Below are 26,891 nucleotides of genomic sequence, written 5' to 3'. Positions count from 1 at the left end.
TACAAATAAAAGGTTGCTTTGCAAACGGTGAAATATGCTTTGACAGCGAATATGACCAGTAGAAACTCTGTTTAGCATTTTCGCAATTCAACCTTCAAATGTAAGTTTTGTAATGTGCGTGTGTGTGACGCTTTCAAAAAAACTGTACAAGATTGACTCGATGTTGCTTTATTTGCACTACTATGGGCACATTTCAATAGTACATAGGGAAACTTACGTATTTTCGGCCGTTTTGTTCTCAGTTTTTGGTATACGGCGATAAGATTTAGCTGCTGTATAAATTGATGCAATTTTTTGCAATTACAAAACATAGAGAAAATTAAAAAAAAATCTATTTCTTCTTCATGCCCTTACATACTTCTCGAACAAATTAAATACGGCTTTATCACACTATTTCTAACAAATTTGATTCGAACTTTTTTTTCTTATTTTCAAAATTGAAAAAAAAGTAGATTGTAAGGGACTTAGGTTTGTTTCTGTCTCTACCTGCAACCATGTACTTCGTCTTGGTAGGAGTAATGATCATTTCAGTCGTATCCAGTATTTTTTCTTCCAAGGTAAAAGCACTGCCTTTCTTTTATTATTTTAGTTGAAAACAGAAGAATGCAAATTCCAGGGTCCTAATTAATACGATCCTTTTGACCGGTAGTTTTTATTCCAACTACAATCAAGACTTTAATTCGTTCCAATTGTGCATTCATACATGACAAGTGACGACATAAGAAGAAATGGTTTTATCATAAATGTTGTATTCAATTCGTCTTCTATGTGCACCTTTCCAGTTGAGTTGATCACGCATGGGTTCTGTTAGATTTCTTTGCATGTTCTTATTTCTAGCAATAATGATAGATGTAGATGTTGTGTGTGTACTATTACGGATATGAGAGTGGTTACACTGCTAACAGTGATCAGCGCAACGAATCTATTAGAAACTAGTGGGCCCGGCAAACTTCGTCTTGCCATCAAGTAGGCTGTTGAAAAACACTATGGATCGTCCCATACAAAATGACAGTTCCGTTCATGCTCGTTTTTCCGACTTTCCCGGTGAATATCCTGAGACTTTTATAAACACAAACACGTCGGAACACTTGACGAACAAAACGGAAAAATAATCATTCAAATCAGTTGACCCGTTCGGAAGCCATTTCGTGACATACGAACACCATTCCATTTTTATTTATATAGATAAAATGTATTGTTAAACAAGATTTGCGACCGACGATAAAATGACTTAAGTCTCTTTTTGGTACTTGTTATTTTCACTGGCGTTGTATTGTTGGCGAAGAACAATATCTGCGGTCGTCATCGATCACATGGGAACATACATGTATTGCTTAATTGCGCCCGAGTATTTCGACTACTACATTGTATTGTTACTCTTTTGTTATGTTCAGTTTTTTTTAATTATTTTTATGATTTGCCTTTCTAATACCACATAATCCTCCTCAATCAACGATACACATCTCGGTATTGAGCGCATTCAAATGTGTGCCGTGCGCTAAGCAATACCCCTCTGACTGATACCAAATATGTATAAAAATGTGTATATTGGTCCTAGGCCGCGGTACCTGTGCCTCTAGTTCTTCTACTACTACTACCACTACCACTTTCTCTTCTTCCTCGACAACTACAACAACAACCACCACCACATCAACCGCAACAATGTACAAAGCTCCACCACAAACAGTACCAAGCATCGTAACCAATTCAACTGTTCAAATGTCTTCGACAGTAGGGAGCTCCTCCAGCAGTAGCAATGTTGCGGGTTTACATCAACAACAGCCAACATCGTCCTCGTCTGTAACGGTTATCAACTTGCCCTATGGTAGTGGTGGTATGAGCAGTGCTAACACGGGCTGTTCAAATCCTCCGAGCCAACGCAACTATAATCACCATCAACAGCAACGACCAATGCAACCTCAACATCAACAACAGCAACAACAACAGTCCCATCAGCAATATCGCGTACAATCTCGAAACGATGGGCAAATACCACCGGCGCAAAGACATCACCATTACGCGCCCAATAAGTATCCTCCTAACTCATATAGCAAATGACAATGGCACCACGAAGCGGCGACCAATTTTAGTTGCAATAACCCAACACTGCCAGTGCGACTATAGATAGGCCTTCACCAAAGTTGCGTGGCGTGTTCCTAACGGTAAGTCAGAGTGAGCAAACATCCCAGAAAATTATTTCGATCGCAAGCGCACCCACTCAAAAATCTCATACAACAAAACAGGTACCACGACCACTGAAAACAATTGTCTGCAAAAAAAAATCGTTTTGTTTTCCTATTGTAGTTGTGTATCTTTCGTTATTCTTTAGTTTTTTTACATTATTTTATTTTCTTATCATTTTGTTTTTATTTTTCGTTCAAATTCCGTTATACTGACATTGCTCATGACTCATCACCGCAAAAATCGGATATCAGGGTTTGATGTAAATACGTATTTCTTAACATAAACATTCGGAGAAAACTGAAAATAATCCTAATAACGCGTTCAAATGTTATGGCTGTGGGAAAATGGTCCAAATCCAAAGAGAATTATTATGCCATTTAATAAAACAAAAAAAAATATTGTAAATATAATATTACGCAGAGTATACAGTTGAAAGTAATCATACGTTGGAATATATCTAAATATTAAGTTGAGTTTGACAATTTGGTCACCGCCATGTGCTCAGCAGGTTTTTCAACTAAATTTCACTCGAAGGCAAAATATTTCTAGCCTTACCCGATGGACTTTTGGGAGGGCATGTCCTCCTATTCGATCATATGTCATTCCGTCCTTAGATTTAGATTGAAAATTTCCTCATTTTTTTAAGGTAAAGATGTATCGAAGCCAAGCCTCGAGTTTTCAAGAGCACAAATCTAGAGAATCTGACAACCGCTCGCGCTGAAAATTTGATCGATTGGCCACCACCAGCGACGGACCAGTGAGTTAAATTTTAAGACGGACCAATGAGTTAACCTTTAAGTGAGTTAAGTTAAGTGAGGGCTTTTGCGGTTAAAGCCTCCTTAAACCCAGATTCTATGAATGGAGAGTTGCGCGAAGACTGAAACCAAGTCTACCTATTGAACTGTCAAATCGTCAACCTATCGAGCAAAATAAACAAACACGTTTTGGGGCAAGAGAGGTACTGTTATCGTGAAGAAATATAAAAAAAGATTTACAATGATGTAACGAAACAATTGCTCTTTAGGGCCATTTCTTTGTGAATGAGCACCCTACTTGTTACATCTAATGTAACTGTAATGTATGTAATCTCCCTCCATCGGTGAAAATATATAAATCCGTTCCGTAGTTGAAATGTAACTGAAATTTGATAAACTATACAAAATTAGTTAGTTTGAAAACTGTATAATTGTTATTCAACCCAGACTGACGCTATAGATGCGGCTGTTTTAGGTCAAATTCCAGTGGGGCGGCAAACGGCAAAAAGAAATTCATTGTTTTGCCAGTTGCTCGTCGCGCGGAAACCGAAGAAGAACAAGTTTTTGAGTTTATGCTGTTTGTCGTATGTTATTCCCTACTAAACACATAACTGTGATTAATTTCAATTTTGTTCTTTGCGACTTTATAAACAAACATTCGAGCTGCGAGTACATTTGAATGAAATTACTGGAAAGCGCACGCAGTAAAATAGGTGGCCAGAAAAATAAAATGATTTGTGATTGGGTAACTTGTTGCCAGTTCTCTTTGCACAACTCTTCATTCATAGACTCTGGTTAAACCAACCAATAAATTAATGAATGAGGTTTGGCTTCGATGCATCTTCACTTTAAGAAAATAATATCCTTTCTAATCACATTTATTGAAATGTCTCACCATTTATTTCGCAGAAGATTCAAAAAGTATAGCTCAAAATCAAACGAGTTTTACTATTTTTTAACGCTTGTGAAGTAAACATCAAATCGCTATTCTTCTTTTTTGTAACAACATTTTCGAGAAATTTTCAGCTCCTAATAATTACATTTTTTGTAACTTTTATTTGAATTGAATGTTTGGATAAAATGTATCGTAAAGTGCCGTAATTCTTTCCAGCTAAAACCTGCGCGATTTGCAAAATTTCTTAGCATTTGTAAGCAATGCTAACTTTTCTGTAAAACTGTAAAACTAGGCAAAATAGACAAATGTCAAAATTTTCTTCAAATTCGCGCAATTTTGGCTAAAACGCGTAAAGTTAAGCAATACACTGAATTAGGACACTTTACGGCATTTTAATTACGACTCTAATATTCATTATCTGTAACACCAACACACCAATTGTTGTTTAATGTACTGTTACCTCGAATTGTGAAATTCAGACTAATACGTTATTTGAGCAATTCTCGCTGAAACCAGGCCGCATTGTTAGAATTCCAGTTTTATGTTACTGATCGCTAGTATGTGCAAGGTGAAAAAGACGGGAATTTGATTCCATCGGGAAAAACCGTGAATTTGCGATGTTCACCGGGAAAATCATTCTACACGAACATCTTCAAGCTCTAAATATACAGACCACCAAAAACTAATTGTAGAAAGTTGTTATGATTGATGATATTGCCATTATGAAGCATCTGTAATTTTGGTCAAATAACTTTCAAATATAATTTGTTTAATTTCTTGTAGGAATAGTCTACTCTGCTACACTTTTTGGAAATGTTTCACTTTTATGATTAGTAATGTTTTCACATTGGTTAGTAACGTTTCGAAATATTTTATGATCTTTTTTCTCTTACTATCAGGGTTTGAATTTTTCTCTAACTTATCTGACTCGAAGTCTTAAATCAGAGTTTAAAAACTACTTTCAGAAAGATTGAGCACTCAAACATGGATTCAAAATTTCCATAGATTTCTGAAATAATTTGAATAATTATGAATAATTTCGAATATTCTTATGTGTGGCTCTGTTTCATAACTATTTCAAATTTATTTGCTTTAGCGAATCTTCACCTTGGCTTGGTGGCTTTTAAAACAAACCCCTGTCGAAGTGAATCAAATGTGTTAAGAATAGAAACCGTCCTATCAGCACAATTGAGTTGGTCATAAGCAAAGGGGTGAAGTGACAAACATCTAGTTTTGAGAAAATTGTATTATAAGTTGTTTCAGCAATTTTACATTCCATACAAAAAAAACAAAAGTATCGTCTTCTTCTTCTTTCTGGCGTTACGTCCCAACTGGGACAAAGCGTGCTTCTCAGATTAGTGTTCTTATGAGCACTTCCACAGTTATTAACCGATTGCCATTTTTGCATGTGTATATCGTGTGGCAGGTAGGAAGATACTCCTTGCCTTGGGAATCGAGAAAATTTCCTTTACGAAAAGATCCTCGACCAGTGGGATTCGAACCCAATGCTAAATAGCTGCGCGTTTACCGCTACGGCTATCTGGACCCCAAAAGTATCGTCTACGGATTACATTGTTTTTTTTTCTTTTCTATCGGACGGAATGAATATTTGATTAAAAACCGACCAAAATGTCACCCCTTAGCCTTCAATTAAAAACCAGTATAATTTTGAAAATTATACCGGGAAAACCGGAAAAAAGTCGGGAACTTCAAAATGAATATATGGTGGCCACTGTATATGCTAAAACTAAAGAGTGGTCCTTTCGGTTTTCTCAAATTGGTGGACCCCTCGTACGCCAGCTAGCTAAACAGTTTGCCAAAAGCCCATTTTTTCATAAATCTTAGGTATTTCATCACGTAATATGTCTCATATTTCCCTTGGAACACATAGCAAACTTAGTGGCATCGTATAGAGTAAGGATATAGCTTTCTTCTGAGACTAAAAAAATTTGGCGACCATTTTGAATTTGGTCGCCATCTTGGATTTTGTTATAAAAACCGTTTTTTTTAATCATTAGCGCACCGCTTATTTAGAATTCTGAGGTCATCATCAGAAAGCTGAGAAAAAAGCTGAGTAAGATAGGCTACAAAACTAAGTGAGCAATGTTATTCACCCTATGAAATGAACGATTTTCTAAATCATGTTCTACGATTTTGACGTATATGGTGAGTGCAGTCAATGAAAACATAATTTTTTTTACAACAAATAAAAAAGTTTTCAATCGTTGGTATTTCTTCGAGTCGAGTGAAAAATAAGAGTATTAATTTGAGTGAAAAAAATTTGCGGCAATTTTGGATTTTGACGCCATTATTTTAGGTTTCCAACCTTTGTACCAATTTCTATAAACCACACAGATGGTTGATGCTTTGTAAAAAAGATCTATATTTAAACTATAGAAATCCGATTCTTTATGACATGATGAAATATAAATTTCTACAGAGTCTAACCCGTTTGGCATAATGCCGTTTGCATGAAGTCTTTTGGAATAATAGTCATTTGGCCTAATAGCTGTTTGTCATACAGTAATACCACAGACAAACAGACGTAACACTTAGAACAAATGTCGATCAAAATCATAGTCACGAGAACATGTACGCCCAATGCTAAAATCGGTGTGTTTGGCCGATAGGCCAACAGATGGCGGTAGTGTGCAAACGTCAAACACGAACAAAAACGATGCGAGCGCTGCGGGTGGTGAATCGGCCACCTACCATATTTTTGAACCGACCGTTAAAAAGGTGGTCGATGGCCAATGATGAGAGTGTGACGTCTGTTTGTCTGTGGTAATACAGTAGGGACCCGATTTTGTCAGCCCCTCGATGAATTTTAGGCTGACAAAATGGGGAACCTGACAAAATCGGGTCATTTTATTTTGTCTATTTTTTCCAAATTTTGAAATGTTACATGGTTACATGGACTTTCAAGAGGGCGATGGACATGGGCGTAGCCAGTTTTTTTTTAATAGGGGGTCCCCCTCCCTTATATTGGTAATATCGGTTTTTAACACTTAACAAAAGGAATTGTCATTGTCCCCTCTGGCGACACCCTTGTGTGCATGACATCAAACATCATCATAAATTTTAATGTAAACGTGGTAAAACATAACAATAACAATTTTTTGACAAATTTAAAATAGGCAGACAAAATCGGGTAAAAAAGCTGACAATATCGGGGATAGATAAAATCAGAGGCTGACAAAATCGGGTCAGTACTGTATCCGGAACCAAAAAATGCGTCATAAAATATCATGTTCCTTCTATTTTTAAATAACATAGTTTAACTAAGGGGTCACTTTTTTTTTTGAAATGTGATATAGGGGCCTATTTTGTAAGTCGAGCAGATTCATGTGACTCGTCTATATTCATTGTCGATCAAAGCAAGCATGCATATTTCAGATGTCACCCGTCGACTCTCATAGTAATCCAGTCACATAGAATGATAACTGTCGAAAAACTCGAGTGACAGAGCTGAGTCGAGCGTATTTTTCGGTCGACAGTGACTCCAGTCGAATCATTTTGTTCGACTCGACTTATAAAATAGACCCCATAATATCCCGCACTTAATGATCCTGGAAGTTATATATGATGCAATTCTAAAAGAGCTTGGTTTCCATGAAAATGAAGATTAGAAGTAGGTATGTCCTAACTGACGACGGATTGTACGATCGCAAGCAGTTTATCAACACTTCTCTGCTGCAATGGAAGGAATTAAATACATTTTTTTTACAATTATGCCAAACGACCGTTATGTCAAACGAGGTAGACTCATCTCTACATGTGTATAAGATAAACTTCGTGGTATCTTGTAGAATTCTATGGGTAATATTGAAAAATTCCCTAAATAATCAAAATGGAATTCCTTCAATAATGCGTGGAATAGTCCATATATAGAATCCAGGTTTGAATCCAAGAGGATAAAAAAAGGTCATACTTGATCTCTTTGCGGGACTGAATTTTCACATCAGAAAATTACATAACATTCATCGACTTACATGTATTTATTCTGCGCGGCGTGTGAGGTGAGACGAGTCGAATGAGGTAACAATATTGTCGACTCGCTCCCATTTGATTAACATTAGTCGTCTAACGTCACTCGTGGAGACAGCGACTCGTCTCGATTCACACGCCGCGCAGAATAAGCACAACATACATGGCTTTTGTTCATATACAATCCACAGTGTTGGTAAATGAATGGTATGAAATTTCATAATGAGTTTTAGGTATCTTTCAAATGAATATCAGTAGATGCACATAAAATGAATCGGATTTCAATTATCGTAAGGGTATGTGAAGTTATTAATACTTTCTATGATATTTCTTGGTTCATTACTTTTTGTGTTGAGGAGGTTAAGCCACTGTGTCTAATTGGTTGAACTTTCTATTGCTTACTCCACAATTCAGAAATACATTCAGGGACACTTCCTAGAGGTGAGTCATACAGAAATTTAACTGGCAGTTTCCCAAGGAATGGTTAGTAGAGTTCTTCAAGAATTTCTTCCAGGACATCAGTCCAAGGCTGACACCTCTAGTGATTTCCACATGCATTATTGCAAAATGCTCTCAATGATTCTCCCTGGATTTCCTCCAGAAAATTTACCGGTTATCCTGCCACAGATTTCTTCTTTCGCTTCCTACAGGAATTCTTTTAACAAAGTCTAAAAAATTCTACGGGAATGTATGCCACTTTTGGGAGTCCCTATTTTAATTGATGGTCTCTAAAGACTTTGGCACTAAAATGATATCTAAAGTATTTTTTTCCGTATTCTGCTTGCAAAATTCACACAATTTACACGCCTATTCCACAGTTTCTTCCGGTCTTAAAATCCTCGAAAAAATGCATCAGGAGTGCTGCGAGTGATTTCTCAAGAGATCTTTTTTCCAATATTTTCAAGGACTCTTCCAGAGAGTAATCCAGAAATTCTCTCACCATTTCTCCCAGGAGGAAATTCTCCAGAATTCGCTCTAGGAAATCCTTGAGAACCCAACGCTACCTCAGGGATTCTTCTGAAATAATTCCCAGGGACTATCCAAAGATTTACTCTACGAATTTTTACACTAACTTCCTGTCGTTTTCTTCAGTTTTCCCAAAGATTTCTAAAGAAATTCTGAATACCGTAATTTCGGGCGAAATTGACCATTTTTTTTTTCAGAATACCCAACATGAATTTCAGGAGTTGCTACGCCAAAATTTCCCATTTTAACTTCCAGCCAGTTTTATTCCTTCAATAATTCATCCACTTTTTTCCGGAGTTCCTCCTTGGATTCTTTCAAAGTTATTTTAGGGTTACACCTTAGCAATACTGCATCAATAATTCTGTCACGTATTGTTCCGAGTATTTATTCCTATGGTTTTCAAGGAATTGCTTCGAAATATTCTTGAGAATTCTTCATTTCTACAGATTATGTTCAGAGATTTTTTCTAATAATTTCTGAGAATATTCTTCGACAATTCCTTTGAATCATCTCTGAAAGAATTATGTTACTTTGAATACTTTTTGAAACATTTTGTTCTTGAAATTTTGCATTAATTATAAACTGCCCATACTCGCATAACAGTCCCATTTGTATAGGCAATCCCATAGAATATGGGACTGTTATGCGAGTATGGGCAGTAAACTTGATAGGGCATTTTTCAACAGCCATATCTGAATCGAATATCCCATAAAAACTCCAAAAAAGACGTAGTCCTACGTCAAAAGAATGTGCCAGCTCGTGTAGCAACAAATCAGTTGAATTGTGGCCTTAGTGTCCGTTGAGATTTACAACTTTATGATCTTAGGGCCATACTAATGGGCTATTCCTGACTATGTGGAAATCATGTGATGACTGATCTTGAGTTATTCAAACCGTTGGGTATAATCTATAAAGATGTCTGTAAACCACGTATTTTCCTAGGGGGAAGAAGATGGTGCTTTAAGCAAAGAACACTATTTTTACATTGTGTGTAGCACAAATCGAAAGGGAACCTAAATCGAGTGCTGATTATGTCAAATTAAATAACCTACGTTGCAAATAGCTCTAAGCATCAAACTACAAACATATCCCTTAAAAAAAACATAAAACACCTAAAAAATAAGATGTATAATAATCGTTCATAGATAACAGAATTAACTTCGGGGATCCGTATCCGTTCTAGGTTTCTTCGCGGGTTTCGTTAGAGCACGTTGTGTACTGTTCGTTGTTAATAAGTAGGTAGTAAGTTATAAACTAAAAAGTTTGCATGCCCTTGTTCACTGTATGGTTTCCCATGAGCGGTTGTTCGCTACATATGGTACTTGGTAGTGGTTTCGTTTCTATCGTTATTGCATAACATTCATTGTTACGTATTGTCCTGCTGCTCTTTTTCTAGATCTTATTAGACAGTTTAAAACGAACAAAATGTTCGTGTCGGTGTCGGAATAATTAAAAAAGCTGTACATAATGCGCTGACTCCAAATCTTAGTTAATATGCATATTAGATTTACCCGGTGGTAGTGGCGTTTTATAACCATTTCGGTATTATCCCTATTATGTCATTAAAACAAGTATATCCGATTTGCAGTTCATTATATTCATGAGACCATCATAAGCATCAAAACACATCATCATACATTACGCTGAGTGCGTTTTAACCGAATCATGAGACAACCTACACTTCATTAATCTATTCAAATTTTCTTCGTTCTTTTCGTTGATTCAATACCGCGAAATAGACGATGTTGGAGACGATGAGTCGAGCTGGCACGATCGGGTGAGTTCGGGATTCGATCGACTGGTAGCGTTCGCTTCAACAGAGTTGGATAAAACTCGACGGTCCAACGAGGACGCACCACCTTCGTCGACTAGTTGCACTACCTCACCTGATTCCGGTATCAACCAAAGTGACCACAGTCGCACCTTCCTGTCGTCGTCGTCTTCCTCTTCTCAGCTAGATGTTCCGCCGAGTAGTTCAAGTGCCGGAAGCGGCAGCAGCGTAAGTAGTGGCCTAATGAAGCACGTTGTGCCAATAGTTAAATCCTCACCAGCGGAACCGGTCGAAAGCCCCCCGCTTTCAGATGTTGGACTCCCGCGGACACCGAGTCCATCATCTAGTCCTCCCTTGATGTACCAATCTGCGACAGGTTTGCCCACAGTTGCCCAAAATCTAATGCACGGTGGAAGCAACTTGAAGATTCCCTTGAAATATCAACGCCAGTCTAAGGTTTCATCGGAGAAGCATTACAAGAAAAAGTTTCGGGAACGTAACTGGGAGGAGTACGAAGAAAGCATCGGGGGCAGACTCAGTTCAACTGGTAGTGCCGAACCCATGGATCAGGACTATGCTGATGGTTACGGAACTACTAGCTCTGGCAACCCGACCAGTGGTCCCTCTCTCGTATTGGGCGGAGGAAGTTCACTAGAAAATGCACAACATAGCGATAGTCTGTTGCACCACCATCACAAACACAAATCGGCTAAGTTTCGCCCGAAGGGCAAAGACTGGAACTGGGATGACGAGCACTCTAACACGTCATCGTCCAGCTCACATCGGCATCGCTCGGGTAACACCCCAACATAATTCCGTTGCGTAAATCAACATCCTGCGCCGTAATACTAGGTTCATAAAGTGAATTATTTAAAGTCTTTCGTTGTTTCGTTTGATATAAGTTTACGACTGCCATTCGGTTTAGTTCTAGTTTACTACATCGACTTTATCAGACAACATTAGCTAAAGTTAGTCACGTTTCGGTTATATTTTTGACACGATTTAATTGCTCAACATCGTTATAATTGTAATAAATCCTGCCGTAACTGAAGTAAATTCGTTAAAAGACTGAATCCTTACTAGAAACTTAATCCAAACGAAAGGTATACTCTTAACTTGCAGACGAATTCGAAACTCTTAGGCATCATATAGATAATTTTTTCTTTTTTTCTGTGGCTCTTTCCTGAATTTTATTACTTTGACATGAAAGGAATCTGTCAAAAAGCAATTGCATCAAATATCATCGCCATAAAGTGAAATTATACATTGGATTGCATTTCTTGAAAAGTACACGCCGCTTTTCCGTGAATAAATAATAACCGTGAGTTCCTCCATTTATAGTTCATTCTAAAGGAAACGTTGTCGTGTTTCCTCAGTTGGATCACCCGTTTTGTTTTTTTTTTAAGAAGAATGATTTCCTGAAAGAATAAATTGTACGACGTTTTGGGATTCTACGTTTTGTCTTTCGACAAACTTGTTCATCTAGTATAAGTCTACAATTTTGCTGGAGATACTTCAAAGCTATACCTTTAGCTTTTTAAGTTACGTAAATTCCTAATTTTTTTTTTTCAAAAAATTCACTTTGAATTCGTAATTGAGAAATCGCTCGAAAATATATGTTGAAATTGATGTTATGTCTGACGTGCTTGAATTTTATTCCAATGTGTCAATTCAACTGACGAATGTATCTAACTGTACCAGTGTAGCCGCAATCCTCAAAAGCAGATAGGCGAACAATATGATCCATTGAATCAATTGCTTGCTTTTTCCATAGTAATTCTCATATAAACTTTGAAGAGCTTGTGTAGTCTCAGTTTTTATCCAAATGAGCTCATTTGGGAGGATACTCAGAATTTGATCTAGAATCAAATGAGGTGAGGGGTGGGAGCAAAAACCGATTTTTTGAATCTCCCTTTTGTCCATCCAAACAATAGTCTGCTATATGTGTGCGTAAGACAAAGCTTTGGAAGACGCTGTTTGAGCCCAATTCAACTCGGCCACGCTCACCAATACCACTATCAGGAGAAGCTAACAACAATCTTTCTGATAGTGGTGTTAGTTTGCATGGGCGGACTAAAAAGGTTGAGCCCTTAAGCAACGTTTCTGAAAAAGGCTCAAGAACTCTTGGGCCCGTTCCAATATTTGTCCAGATGTAGTTAACTTCACATGATGCGTTTTCAACAGTGTATTCTGTGCTGTTGTGATATAGGAGTCTCGCAGCAGATACCAATCTATTTTTTTAGCTGCTGTTCTTTTTTGTACTTTGATTACAAAAAGCTTAACCTTGTTTAATTTAGGTTGTGGCTGCGATTAGGATTAGCAGAAAAGAACAACAATGCTTTGGTAAACATGAAATGTTTAAATGACTTTTCATGCCTCGTGCATGTGTGCCTGTTAACAACGCAGTTTTTGCTACACATACTCGTTTGCTACCGGGTATATTCGGGGCTCCCAAGTCTTATCGTCACTTTTGTAGAATTTCTTGGGAGATACGCTATTAACGAGGCAAACTTAATTTATATGCCGTATATAAAGGATTGGGCCGATATACGGCTTATGGTTACCTGCGATCGTTTGGCTCATGTGCACAAACAACGTGCACGCGAAATTTAGATTTTTTATAGAAGAAAGTGGCGATGAATCCTAAAAAGGATTGAATGAATACTATGGAATTAAAGTCTTACGAATCACAGAAAAAGGGATGATGTAATACTATATAACTTGAGGAAAAGCGTTTTTCGTGAAAAAAAAAAAATTGAATACTTCCATCGCCATTAGTTTTTTTTTTTCTCATTTCCTATAACACCTACTGCAATTAAACATATAATCAGACCCTTTTTCGCTTGTGAATTCCGTGTTCATTGCTAGATAACCGTTGTTCCTTCTGTCGGCTAAAATGTACAAACCTTGTTCTCGTCGTGGTAAATAACTGCATTCAAAGTCGAACTTAAAACTGCCAATGTGTTACCGAAAATATTCTACACAAATTATTTCAACAACTAGTTTACGGATTAAGTTTATCAGTCTGTCGAACTCCCCTACGAAAATATTGTTTACAATACTGGCTGCACGGACATGAGCAAATCCGTGTCCCCTGCCATTCTAAAGCGTACAAAATAATTTTAATGAATTAGGGACGATCGCAGAAACATCGATCCATATGACCTAATATGAAAGATATGTTGCCCTATACTTACACACTCACCCGTATCACTACAGTGTAGTTGAATAACTATAAAAAAATCACATAGAAACTATTCCGAGGAGCGTAGCGATCGTAGAAAAGAGAGAGTTGGCCGAAATAATAATGATATTAGAGCATCAATAGAGAAGTAGCAATGGCAAAAATAACAGTTGATTTCACAATCACAATGCGCAAATACACATTATATGATGGCAATCTGAAAGGCCATCGAACCACCACAAACATAGCTTATAATAGCAGGGAAACTTGAAAAATGAACACCTCAGAAGCAACATATTTTTATGGATTTCCCGTCTAGTAGGTAATCTTTGGGAAAAATCGTGTAAATAGGATATTAGAAAGTTTTACGAGGTTTTTTAATACAGCAGTTTGTTTTATGCACTCCTGTAGAGTGTGTTTGCGTTTTTTTTAACTCGAAAGTCGGTCCGACAATTCAATTAAGCGTTGACGTTTTGTTCAGTTACTCTTTTACCTGTAAGTAGCCAATTATTCGTTCATTTCTGATAGATAATGTGTCTCTGTTGATAGGCTGACAAATGTGCTAATTTTAACTAAGAACAAAATAACATTCAAAATTATCATATTATCCAGCTAAAAAAGTGGAACAACGGGCTTTTTCTGAGAAGTTGAATGGTCTTTTTGCAATAAAGCTTATTCGATTCGGTTTTTAGCATAAAATATTTCATGGGAATACACTGAAATAATATTGCCAAACTGCACGTCTATTGTCTCTTGTAATGAAATGTAAATATGGAGATATGTGAAATAACGTAAATATATAAAAATATCTCTAAAGATTATTGAACAACATAACAGCAGTAATTAGCTACCTTTAAAGATCCACAACCGGTTACAATAGATTTTATACATTGTAGTCATATAAGCCCAGAATACGGATCATGCTCGATACCACACAACACTACCCTGTTACATAATATGGAAATCAACCTCACAAACCTACTTGTAAAGCATATGTAATTATTTGTATAATTTTCACAATTGTAAAATATATTTTTATTCGACGCAAATAATCGCGATTTCACTAACATTAGGTTCGTTCGTTTAATTTATTTTGTAATGTAATTTTTCAATGCTAAGCGAAAATTCTTTTAGATTTGTTGTCACCATCACGACAACCTTCGGTAATAATTTTATTCCTCCATCAAGAAGCGAAAAAAAAAAACAAGATTGAGCGCATCGCTAATCACTCGCGAATGGAAGACAAAACAAAATTGAGTAGTAGTAAATACACGTATTAGGAATACAACCATAAGTAGCCCCATTTTATGATCGAAGAAAAGGCGACATCTACTGTACTATTACTATAAAAAGTAAATCTGAGAGAAAATAAACCCATATTATCACATTACAATGCGATTCTGTTATGAACCGTTGATAATTTCACAATCCTTCGTTTTGAAGGCTTTTTAAAAGCTACTTCCACAGTTATTAACTGAGAGCTTTCTTTGCCAAAGTTGCCATTTTCGCATTTGTATATCGTGTGACATGTACGATGATTCTCAATGCCCAGGGAAGTTAAGAAAATTTTCATTTGGAAATGATCCTGGACCGACCGGGAATCGAACCCAGATACCTTCAGCATGGCTTTGCCGCGGACTCTAACCACTCGGCTAAGGAAGGCCCTGTGGCGATACTGTGAAAATTATCCTCTTGATTGCTTTAGAACTCCATTTTCAACTCATTTTAAAATCCTGTTCAACCGTAAAGTGCCCTAATTCAACGCATTGCCTAATTCCGCGCATTTCATACAAAATTATTTATATATGGAAATACAGATTAATTTGCAGCAACTTTTTATGCCATTTGATGCTTCTTTCATTTAGAATAGGTTTGAATCACAAATAAAAGCAAATAAGACACATTTTCTCAACGTAAAAAAAATAATCAGTGGAGGGCCGTTTAAGTAGACGCCATTTTTCTAATTTTCTTAGCGTCCATGCTAAGACTGTAGGACAAAAGCAAAAGCGATTTCTATATTGAAAATGTTTTATTTTTTATGCAATATTCCATGGAACTACTTGCTACAGATATGTTTCATAGTGCTTCTATGAAATCTTATCAAATATTAGCATAATTATTGAGTTTTATCCTAAAAGTATTGCGCGGAATTAGGTCACGGCTTTTTTCCATAATGCCCCAATTCCGCGCACTGTTCTTCTTTGAACAACAAACAAGTTAAACATGTTATATTCGTCTTCACATCTGACTATTTCTCTGAAAAGTAGGCTGGTAGCAAGTCACTTTTTATTGACTAGGTCACTTTTTTTGACCTGGTCACTTAAAAGTCATTATTTCCAACAAAAAGTCACTTTTTTCAGGAAAATGGTCACTAAAGTCACTTTTTTCGTGATCTGATGAAAATGAAATTTAATATTCTGGACTGGGATAGCTTTTCAAACACCTACAGTTAGAAATACAGCCATTCCCGATCTAGTGGGTCTCCGAATTCCGTGCAAATTTGCTATTTTGTTCCTTATCCGAAATAAGGATACACGTATTTTTGGATTTTTTGATTAGGGTGACCATTTCCGAAATAGGGTGACCAGAAAAATCGCGATTTTGCAAAATTTTTATTTAAAAAAAAATATAACTTTTGAACCGTTTGACCGATTTTCAATCTTTTTGGACGAAATGAAGGCTAAAGATTTTGACTTTTCTGGAAAAAAATAAAATTTCACAAAAATTGTGTTTTTCACTTGAAAAAACTCAATAGTTTCCGTTTTTTCGTGTATTTCAAATTTTCAGCGATGTATGTTTTTCAGTTTTTGAGATATATTTTTTTGAAAATAAAAAATCCTTCATTTTTCATCGGCACACATCTCAGCGCATTAGATTTGTAATGTTTTAAAAAAATCATAACTTTTGAACAGCTCAACCGATTTCCAATCTTTTTTTTATGAAATGAAAGCTTAAGGTCTCAAATTTTCAGAAAAAAATAGAAAACTTTGAAAAAAAAAATTACATTAAAATATATATTTTTATATTTTTTCACGTTTAAACATATTTTTATCAGATTTTTCAATTTTGTCTGAATAGTTGAAATTTTAAGCTTTCATTCCATACAAAAAGATTGGAAAACGGTTAAGCTGTTCAAAAGTTATAATTTTGTTTAAACATTACAAATCTAATGCGCTAAGGCTAAGTGTGTGCTGATAAAAAATGACTGATTTTTATTTTCAAAAAAATATATCTCAAAAACTAAAAAACATACATCGCTGAAAATTTGACAGTATACGTAAAATTTTCTGAACTATATGAACTGAACAAAATGTTGTTTTATTTTGTTATTTTTTCGACTAAAATCAGAAATATAACATAGTAACCTATATTTAGCTAATGTTCGTCTCGTAAAGAAAGGATACATGGAAACTCATAAATGTACCATTTTTTTGATCATTTAAGCATGACAATCAAGTCTTATCTCGGACAGATAACTCTTGAGAATGATTTGAGATAAGTGCACTGCCCATACTCGCAATACAGTCCCATTAGGAAAATCATCATGTCGAGAAAAACGCATCTGAACATAATTGAAAAAGTTTTCGTAACACCGGTGCTGGGAGCAGAAAAATCTGATGGGATTACATGACACATTATCAATACAATAAAATAAAATGTTCAACAACTAGAATATTGTTAATGCGATTATTTACAATGTACAAATCCAAGATACTAGCTAGTGGGACACGTTATCCGAGTACTTCTCTCACCAAATTCAAATATACTCGCATACCAGTCCCATTGTTAGGGGCTCGCTTACTTTGTTATTGCGCACCTTGACACATTTATTGCCAAGTTTACTACAGATTCCAAGGCACTTTTCCTTTTGCTACTATTAGTGCTCTCAATTTTTAATTTCAATAGTTCCTACAAAGTAATAAACTATACGGTGGTGGTGGTGATAGTACTGAAGACATTCCTGGGTTTGCTGGAAGCGTTGCGGCCGGCCAATAAGAAAAAGTATTCTGGATTCACCTGCAGCAGCTTTATGTTGGATTTGAAACATAGATACTCCAGCGAGCATGTTAGTCTGATTTCGGCACAGCTGTTGGACATTTCTTAGATATGCATAATGCTGACTTCTAATATCTTCTCATTAGATATCGCAAACACACCGTTTGACAAGTCGACGATACCAGTTGTGATGCGCGTATTCCCATGTTGGCCCAAAAAGCCTTCCCCTTCATGTCGTTGGATAATGAACCTACCGGACATTTCGTTCAAAATTGGTCGGAGGACGAGAATAATGACAGCTTTAGGCTTGCCATGGAGCGAAGCTATTTATTTATTTTTTTGTTTAGCCTCTCGCAAGGATTAATATTTAGATGTTTCCATCATTTATAGCACCAGATACATTCTGAGAAAGAATCAAGTCATGTCAAACAAGAACAGTATTTTTATGGAATAAAGATGGTTTAAAACACTGTCATTTTTGGTATTCCTTTTTCTTATTGGATGAAAACTATGGTGCAAAAAATTACAAAGATCATAACAGATATAAGTTTGCTTGAATTTCATTGTAATCTAGTAGTGGGACTGTTATGCGGGTACTTTCAATATGGGACGCACATGGTTTGGTATTTTTTTCGTATTTTGTCCATACAAAAACACAATTTTGAGTACGATACCAAGAAGTACACTAATAATTAACATGATTCATGAAAAAAACTCAAAAGTGATGAAAATTCAAATGGGACTGTTATGCGAGTATGGGCAGTGCAGTCCTCTACATTCTAAATTCGCTTAGTATGTAGATTCATTAACTACTCTACAAGCAGCTTCATTTTTTACCATAAAAAATTCAAATCGCTATAACTTTTTTGTTTCTCAATATTTTTGTACCATTTTTTAAAAAGTTCTCAAAAAAAACCCAAATTCAGATTTGTATGGATTTTTGGTCACTTTTTTGATCATTTTGGTCACTAAAGTCACTATTATTTTGCTGTCTGACTGCTACCAGTCCTGAAAGTATCTTCATGCATAAATAAGTACGTTTCACGTACAAAGCGGAATATCTGGAAAGCCCACTTACAGGGAAATTAGAAGCGGCCCTCCATAATCCACGTAGGAGGAAAAGTTTGTCCAAAGACCAAAGTTAATAAAAATTTAAAAATTGTTGTGTGAACCATTCTGAAAATCCGAAAAAAATACCACGTGGTTTATGGAAATCACCAAAGGATTATTCTATACATCTGTGCACACAAAATTTACTTAACATTGTGAACCACATATAATGTACCGTGGGGGAAGTGTAGCAGTGGGGTAAGTGGATCATTTGTCCATAATAAGCATACATACTAGAATTTTAGAATGTTTTCACACCTTTGCTTCATTTTAGGTAATATTCTCACGTACACACTGATACTATTGCAAAACTGATACTGCACGTACACTAACACAAGCAAACTTGTGACTGCAAAAATCAATTCATTTCAAAGTTGTTTTCTGTCGATATAATAAAATCCATTGTTTCTCTGCCTAAAATCGAATACTATTAGTTTTATCAACACAAAGTGAACACTTCAGTTCTAATTGTATAAATCACAATGAAAAAAATCTAATTTTTATAAATCAATACGGATATACACTCCCGTGCATAAGTTTGGGTTCACCCCCTAAAAAACATGCCAAAGTGTTCTGTCCTTATCTCTGTAATTACATGTCCAATTGAAACTCTCTAAGTCGCATTTGGAAGGCAAAAAGTTATTCTTACTTCGTATGTATTTTTCCAAAAACATTTTTTGAATTTTGTATACTAAATTTTTACTTGAAGTTGTGACATTTTTCAAAAAACACACTGAAAAATCATATTTAATTTCCTCAGCATTGGGTCGACCAAAATTTTCAATCAAAGTGTCATTAGAATCGTAATCTTATATTCTTTGAAGAGACCCCACGAAATTTTGGCGGAAAAATCTGGAAAGTATTCAAAATCAATGAAAGAGTCAGTCAAGTCATCGTGCAAAAGTTTGGGTTCACCCCTCAGTATGATGCAAATCGTGCAAAAGTTTGGGTTTACCCGAGCCGCACGCACATCATTTTTGTCAATATCTCTGCCGTTTTTCAACCGATTTTAATAGTTTAAAGCTTTTTTGACCGCAAATAATGGCGCGTACATGATTGGTTTGAGATTTCACAGATTTAAGGAAGTTCAGGTGAACCCAAACTTTTGCACGATACACCATACTCAGGGGTGAACCCAAACTTTTGCACGATGACTTGACTGACTGTTTCATTGATTTTGAATACTTTCCAGATTTTTCCGCCAAAATTTCGTGGGGTCTCTTCAAAGAATATAAGATTACGATTCTAATGACACTTTGATTTAAAATTTTGGTCGACCCAATGCTGAGGAAATTAAATATGATTTTTCAGTGTGTTTTTTGAGAAATGTCACAACTTCAAGTAAAAATTTAGTATACAAAATTCAAAAAATGGTTTTGGAAAAATACATACGAAGTAAGAATAACTCTTTGCCATTCGAATGCGGCTTAAAGAGTTTCAATTGGACGTGTAATCACAGAGATATGGACAGAACACTTTTGTATGTTTTTGAGGGGTTGAATCCAAACTTTTGCACGGGAGTGTATTGGTCATGGTACACTAACCCGCACTTTTTAATGGGATGGGGTATGTGGATCAAGTATTGTTATCAAAAATTGGCAAACTACTTACGCGGATTTGAATAAGGTTTAATGTCATTGAGTGTTATTTTCCTTTCACATTTTCCATTCCTAGCTTGAATTTGTCAAATTGACCTGAGAAAATTTTAATTTATCCACCTTAAAGTGTTGTAGGTACCGTAAAATGGGGCGAATAGAAACACTTTCCGACATGTTTGAATGTGTACAACTTAAACCGTGTGGATAAAAAACAATTTTATTAGCCTTAAATATGGGTCGCGTCTTCCTTTGCTCAAACCCCAATTGCTGTTAAAAAATAAAAATTATATCGTACAAAGATTTATAAAAATGTTGTATGTTTCTATTCACCCCGCAATGGGGCGAATAGAAACACTGTTCAGTAAATATCAATACTTTTTTCATTTTAATGTAAAAATAAACACATTTTTAAGTGCATCTTGAAGAAATATCAACATGTATTTACTTAGTGAAGAAAAAAATTATAATTTTTAAAACTAAGCTCAAATTTCGATCATTTTTGAAATCAGCCAAAATGGCGGATGTTTCAAGCTATCAAAAATGATTGAGATTTCAATATTTTCTTCTCAACTTTTTAATGAGAAATGTAGCAAAAATTTTAATTTAAAAATAGTCCAGGGATACTCTGTTGTTATTGAACTAATGGAGAAAAAATATTTCAGTAGGTTTTTTAAGTTTATCATCACATAATAGTCGCATTTTCAACTGAAGGTCGTTTTGTTTCTATTCGCCCCACTTTTTCTATTCACCCCGTTTTACGGTACAGTCTTTCTTGTAGAAAAAAAAATGAAAATTGAAAAATTTAAACAACATTTTTCGTGGCTCATCTGAGCTGAAATGCAAAACAGATTCGCCAACTGAAAGCATATTATCGTACGTTTTTGACCATATCGATTATTCTTGAGAGATGATGAAAATATTTCCATAAATATAATAAAAAGATTTCAGTATATTAAACAAAAGTAAATGTAATTAATTTTATTTTAATATTTAAACTACGAGTGTTTTTCGAAAACATCGTTAGGAATAATCCTCAATACTTCTGTGTTACTCAGGTCTATAAAATGGATGAATTTTCTCCAAAATATTCTAGTTAAAATGTTTGTTTTTGTTCGAAAAAGTGTAGACTAATGTACAAATATTTCTCAAAATACTTTGATAATTTTTTTTTTAAATTTTAAAGCTATCAAAAAATATAACATAGCACTTATAACAAGAATGACAGTAATATCGTTTTTACTATACATTGTTGTTGTTGTTGTTGTTTGAGAGGGACTTTAACCCGAAGGTCATTCGTCCCTTTTACTATACATGATTATACATCACATTAGTTTTGAGAATAGAGTTAGGTGATCCACTTACCCCAACATGGTGGGATAAGTGGATCATTTGGCGGAAATTTTCAAGTCCCTCATACTCAATACATAACAATCAGAAAAATCGAAAACAAATTAAAATTTGAAGTATACAGTTAACTCTCCCTTACTCGATATTCCGTATCTCGATATCGAGTTAGAGAACCATAGTAAAAGTTGGTTTTTATGGCTACCTCGATGGTCCCTTGGATAGCATTTGTACTGGTTTTGTGTTCTATAACTCGATACCTCCCTGTCCTTTGGTTCAGAAAGGGGTATGGGCGCGTTCTGCCAACTTGGTCGAGGCAGATTTCTGGTGTGAACAAGTTACAACATGGACGTTCTAAAGTGCCAGAATGAAGTGTTGTGCTTGTGGGAGCACTTGAAGATGGGATGGAAGGTCATTACTTCGCGTTCGTGCTATTTTTCTGCTTATCTATAAAGTTATATACAATAACCGACCCTTAGCTTAATTATTTAAATTAACAGTTGCAAATACAATAATCGTTTTGAGCTTACTAACATGTCGTCGCGTTAATTTAATCATAATGATCTTTTATCTACATCCGTCGAACCATTCTGAATGGCCGTTGTGAGAATATCACTAAAAACTTCTCACATGCAATAAAGCTGGATTGTCCTACATTGAAACATTAAGGTTTTCACTCTTTTGGATTCACTTTTTGTTGTTCGTCATCAGTAGTGTTGAGATGTCCTGAATGCCGCACATGGCGTACAGTGATCATTGCCATGGAGTTTCTCGGAAGCTGCATGGGGATTGTTATCATGGGAATCCAAAGAGCGAATTTTGTATGATTTCATTGTAGGTCAATACAGCAATAAAGCATGTAACAATCACTAACATTGCTTCTCTCTTTATCCTTGTTTTCATATCTAACCCGCCATTACAACGAGGAAAAAATCATCCGAGAGGAAAGACATGGCAGCGTATTGGCCGAGACAAGATAAGTATTATGTTTCCGTAAATATTCTTATTATTGATTGCAAGGTGAATCAGATCAACTAAATTTTTAACTAATAACAAACTTGTTCCACAGAGCTATTTACAAAACACCACACAAAATCCCTCCTTTTCCCTGTCCTTAGGCAAAACACTTCACTACCGCTATATGTATGGCTGATTCATGTTCTTTTGGCCTTGCATCATTCATACGTGTTTTTTTTTGTTTTTTACAAGGGGGAAATCTGCAAACAGATCCCCTGAGAAGATAACTCAGGGAATGCGGGGATGACGCACCAACGACGACCCGCTAAAACCAGCCTATGCACTGTGCATGAGCAATTCAGTTAGAATTGCTCAAGTGGTGAACAGTGCATCGACATGACCCTTGGACTCAGACCCTCATCTCCCCGGAACCACCTTACGGTATTTCTTCGGGAAGGGACCAGTGCATATAGCACAACACGTGTAGCAGAAGTAGCCTAGGCAAACTGCTTCTCCTAGCCGACTTAAACAATGTTACAAGGGACCAGCCTCGGCAGGGCTAATCCTCTGCAGCCAACTCTTGGTCGGCGCGCCATAGATGCTGCAATTCTAACATAATGTGAGTGACAGCCGTAGTTACTGCATTCCAGCACTCGGCATCCGCACACATTCTCTCTATAATATTGTCGGGGGACGTGTCCCCTCCGCATGTAGTGAGCATGCGACCTCTCACAACAATGAAACGGGGGCAATCGAACACGACATGCTCCGCTGTTTCCTCTACACCAGCACAATTGGGGCACGCAGGAGATTCTGAGTGCCCGAACCTATGCAGATACTGTCTATAGCAACCATGTCCTGACAGAAACTGCGTCAGGTGGAAGTTCACTTCCCCATGGCTTCTACCATACCAATCTGACACATTTGGTATTAGTCGATGGGTCCATCTACCCTTAGTGGAGTTATCCCATTCCTGCTGCCAGCTTCGGAGCGTTTCCTCTTTACACGTGTCGCGGACTCCTCTGGTACCCCTTTGGTTGAAGCATTGAACATCTTCCTTGATGATGAGCCCGATGGGCGTCATCCCGGCTATGATGCACACGGCCTCTTTAGATACCGTCCGGTATGCACTTGCTACTCTTAAGCACATTATCCTGTACGTGCTTTCCAACCGCTTTAGGTTTCTGTTCGTTCTAAGCGTTTTTGACCAGATTGGTCCTCCATACTTTAGTATGGATAGCGCCACGCTTGCCAGCAGCTTGCGTTTGCTGGCAATTACAGCAGAGCTGTTAGACATCATCCTCGAAAGCGCCGCTATAGCCGTAGATGCCCTCTTACAGGCATATTCAACGTGGCTAGCGAAGCTCAGCTTGTCATCGATCATTACCCCAAGATGCCTAAGGGATCGCTTGGACTCTATGGTGCAATCACCTACCGAGATAAGCGCCCGTTGCTCGGACTTGCGGTTGTTGACCACCACCACCTCAGTCTTGTGACGGGCCAGTCCTAGTTTCCTAGACTTCATCCATTCCTCAACCAGGGAAATAGAGTACGCTGCTGTCAACTCTACTTCCTCCATCGATTCACCATAGACCACTAGGGTGATATCGTCGGCGAAGCCAACAATCTTAACACCCGTCGGAAGGGGCAGCCTAAGTACGTCATCGTACATCGCATTCCATAACAGCGGGCCCAGGATTGAACCTTGAGGTACTCCCGCGGTAATTCGAACGCTTTTCTGCCCCTCCTCTGTGTCATACAGTAGAATCCTACCATCAAAATAGCTTTCTAGAAGCTTACACAACTGCACCGGTACCTTGAGGCGGTGAAGCGCGTGTGCTATTGCTTCCCAGCTTGCGCTGTTGAACGCATTCTTAACATCCAGAGTGACAACCGTGCAGTAACGGATGCCGCTCCTTTTATGCTCGATTGCCACCTCAGCTGTTTGAACGACCGACTGGATGGCGTTCAGAGTAGATTTACCTTTTCTGAATCCAAACTGGTTGTTGGACAGGCCGTCCGCACTCTCCGTATACGGTACTAGTCTGTTGAGAATCAACCTCTCCAATAACTTGCCCGTCGTATCTAGTAGACAGATAGGTCTATACGCCGACGGGTCACCTGGTGGTTTCCCCGCCTTTGGTAGTAGCACCAATTTCTGTCGCTTCCATACATCCGGGAAGATTCCTTGATCAATGCAGCGTTGCATCGTGGTTCTGAACATGTCCGGATCCGTGTTCACTGCCGCTTTTAAGGCATTTTTTAAGGCATTATCATTCATACGTGTATTGGAAGTCAAGAGTAGAAGCAAAACTTAAAGAACCTTCTGGTCAAAGATGTTGCGTTGCCTACTTCCCAAACTCCAAAACCCCCTCGGTGTATTATGGACGGTGTGAGTTTTCAAACTTATGCTGGAGACTTGGCCCCTGGCCCCCTTGTACATCAATAAAATAAAATAAAATATAACTCGATACCTCCCTAAATCGATGGTCCCTTCAATATCGAGTTATGGAGAGTTGACTGTATTAGTTCCTCATTTGTTATCCACAGAAAAAAGTTAGAATTACATTATTCACGTTAGCTGAAAATAACAATGAAGTTGACTATTGATTTTTCTGTATCCACTTACCCTACGGTACCTTATTAACATTGTCAATGTTGTTTGATTGCAACTCTTAATTATATTATGCAATCCTTATAATCTTATTGAGCTTGAGCTTGAGCTTGATTGGCCGCCCGTGGATGTACTCCAGTATCGCCAGATCAGCTGCACTTACACAAAGAACCAACCGAATGACTGCTTGGGACTAACAGGCATCCTCAGTGTAAAAGTGCTGGTGATCTTCTATTTTTAGGCAACAATGGCACCTGTCACGTCAGAATGCAGACCAATGAGGGGAAGGGGGAGGAATTGATGATGCATTGAACTGGCTCCCGCGTAGACCGTATATTCCACTGCATCCACGCCAGTTCATGCGGGAGTGTATGGATTGGGGGAAAGGCATGGCAGAGAGGTTTGCTTTTCTGGTTAGCAGACTGCCTATATATATATATATATATATATATATATACGTATATATATATATATATATATATATATATATATATATATATATATATATATATATATATATATATATATATATATACGTATATATGTATATATATATATATATATATATATATATATATATATATATATATATATATATATATATATATATATATATATCAGGCGTAAGAAAGGCGTGCGCGTGGAAGTAGGAAGCGTTAGGGACACGGTTTCTTGGCCGTCTCTGGTTCTAGCGTTTGCTATGAACGAATAGTTTTTGAGTGTAATATATGAATGGAAGATAGAAGCAAGTGAGAGATATACAACTACAAAGTACGAGGAAAGGGACGGGCCTGGGATTGAACCCATGACCTTCTGCATATGAAGCAGAAGCGGTAGCCATCAGACCACCAACCCCGTCACAATCCTTATAATCTTATTGAGAAAGCAACAAATAAAGGTCTTCTAAAAATTACGACGCACTCTCGGGGAGTGATTCACGATGTATGAGATGGAATGAGCACCCCTTGTAAACTGCATAAATGTTGATGTTTAACTGTTACAATCTTCTTTACAATTTAATATTTTTGTACAGATTGTTTCTAAATACTAATAACTTTCCAGTTTCGTGAACAAAATAATTAAATTTTTAGATTCTTTGAGATAATTTCTCAACCTAAAACAGGGCGTTTTCGTGTCGATTTTCTATGGGGTGATATCCATCGATAGGAAATCGACACTAAAAATGACAAATTATTCATATGTTAAAGTTCACGATCGTGCGGATCTAGTGTATTGATCTTAAAGTTGTTGAAAATCATAAAAAGATCCGAAAATTCCAATTTATTTTCTGCGCTTCTATCGACTTTTCCTTAAGGTGATCAAGCTGCCCCACTTTTCACACGTACCAATGGTATTGAAAAGACCATAACAAAAAATATATCTTTATTTCATGTGATAGTGAAAAAAATATGAAAAAACTAAACGTAGACTGAAGCGTTACGGCTCATACAAAACTTTACCTTTTTTTTCATACAAAAAGCGTTACAGAGGGGGTTGAAAATTTTCAACTTCAGCGTTACGTAATAAATG

General features: G+C 36.8%; 1 protein-coding gene across 14 annotated transcripts in view; it reads left to right on the top strand.

The window, feature by feature from the left end:
• Positions 1-11,759, top strand: part of LOC5579940 (histone-lysine N-methyltransferase, H3 lysine-79 specific) — a 67,258-nt gene extending 55,499 nt beyond the window's left edge. For 9 of the 14 annotated variants that reach the window (XM_021852149.1, XM_021852148.1, XM_021852147.1 and 6 more), the window contains one exon: positions 10,527-11,759. In XM_021852149.1, coding sequence (XP_021707841.1) covers positions 10,527-11,371 — 845 coding nt within the window. In that variant the 3' untranslated portion in view covers positions 11,372-11,759. Of the gene's footprint in view, positions 1-12; positions 933-1,558; positions 2,163-10,526 lie in introns of those variants that run through there. The other 5 variants (XR_002501943.1, XR_002501941.1, XR_002501942.1 and 2 more) reach the window with 5 other exon arrangements.
• Positions 11,760-26,891: the final 15,132 nt, after the last annotated feature.

Source organism: Aedes aegypti, chromosome 3, assembly GCF_002204515.2.
Source record: "Aedes aegypti strain LVP_AGWG chromosome 3, AaegL5.0 Primary Assembly, whole genome shotgun sequence".
NCBI classification, from domain to species: Eukaryota; Metazoa; Arthropoda; class Insecta; order Diptera; family Culicidae; genus Aedes; species Aedes aegypti.
The sequence above is the reverse complement of the archived record's forward strand: the minus strand, read 5'-3'. Positions and strand labels throughout refer to the sequence as shown.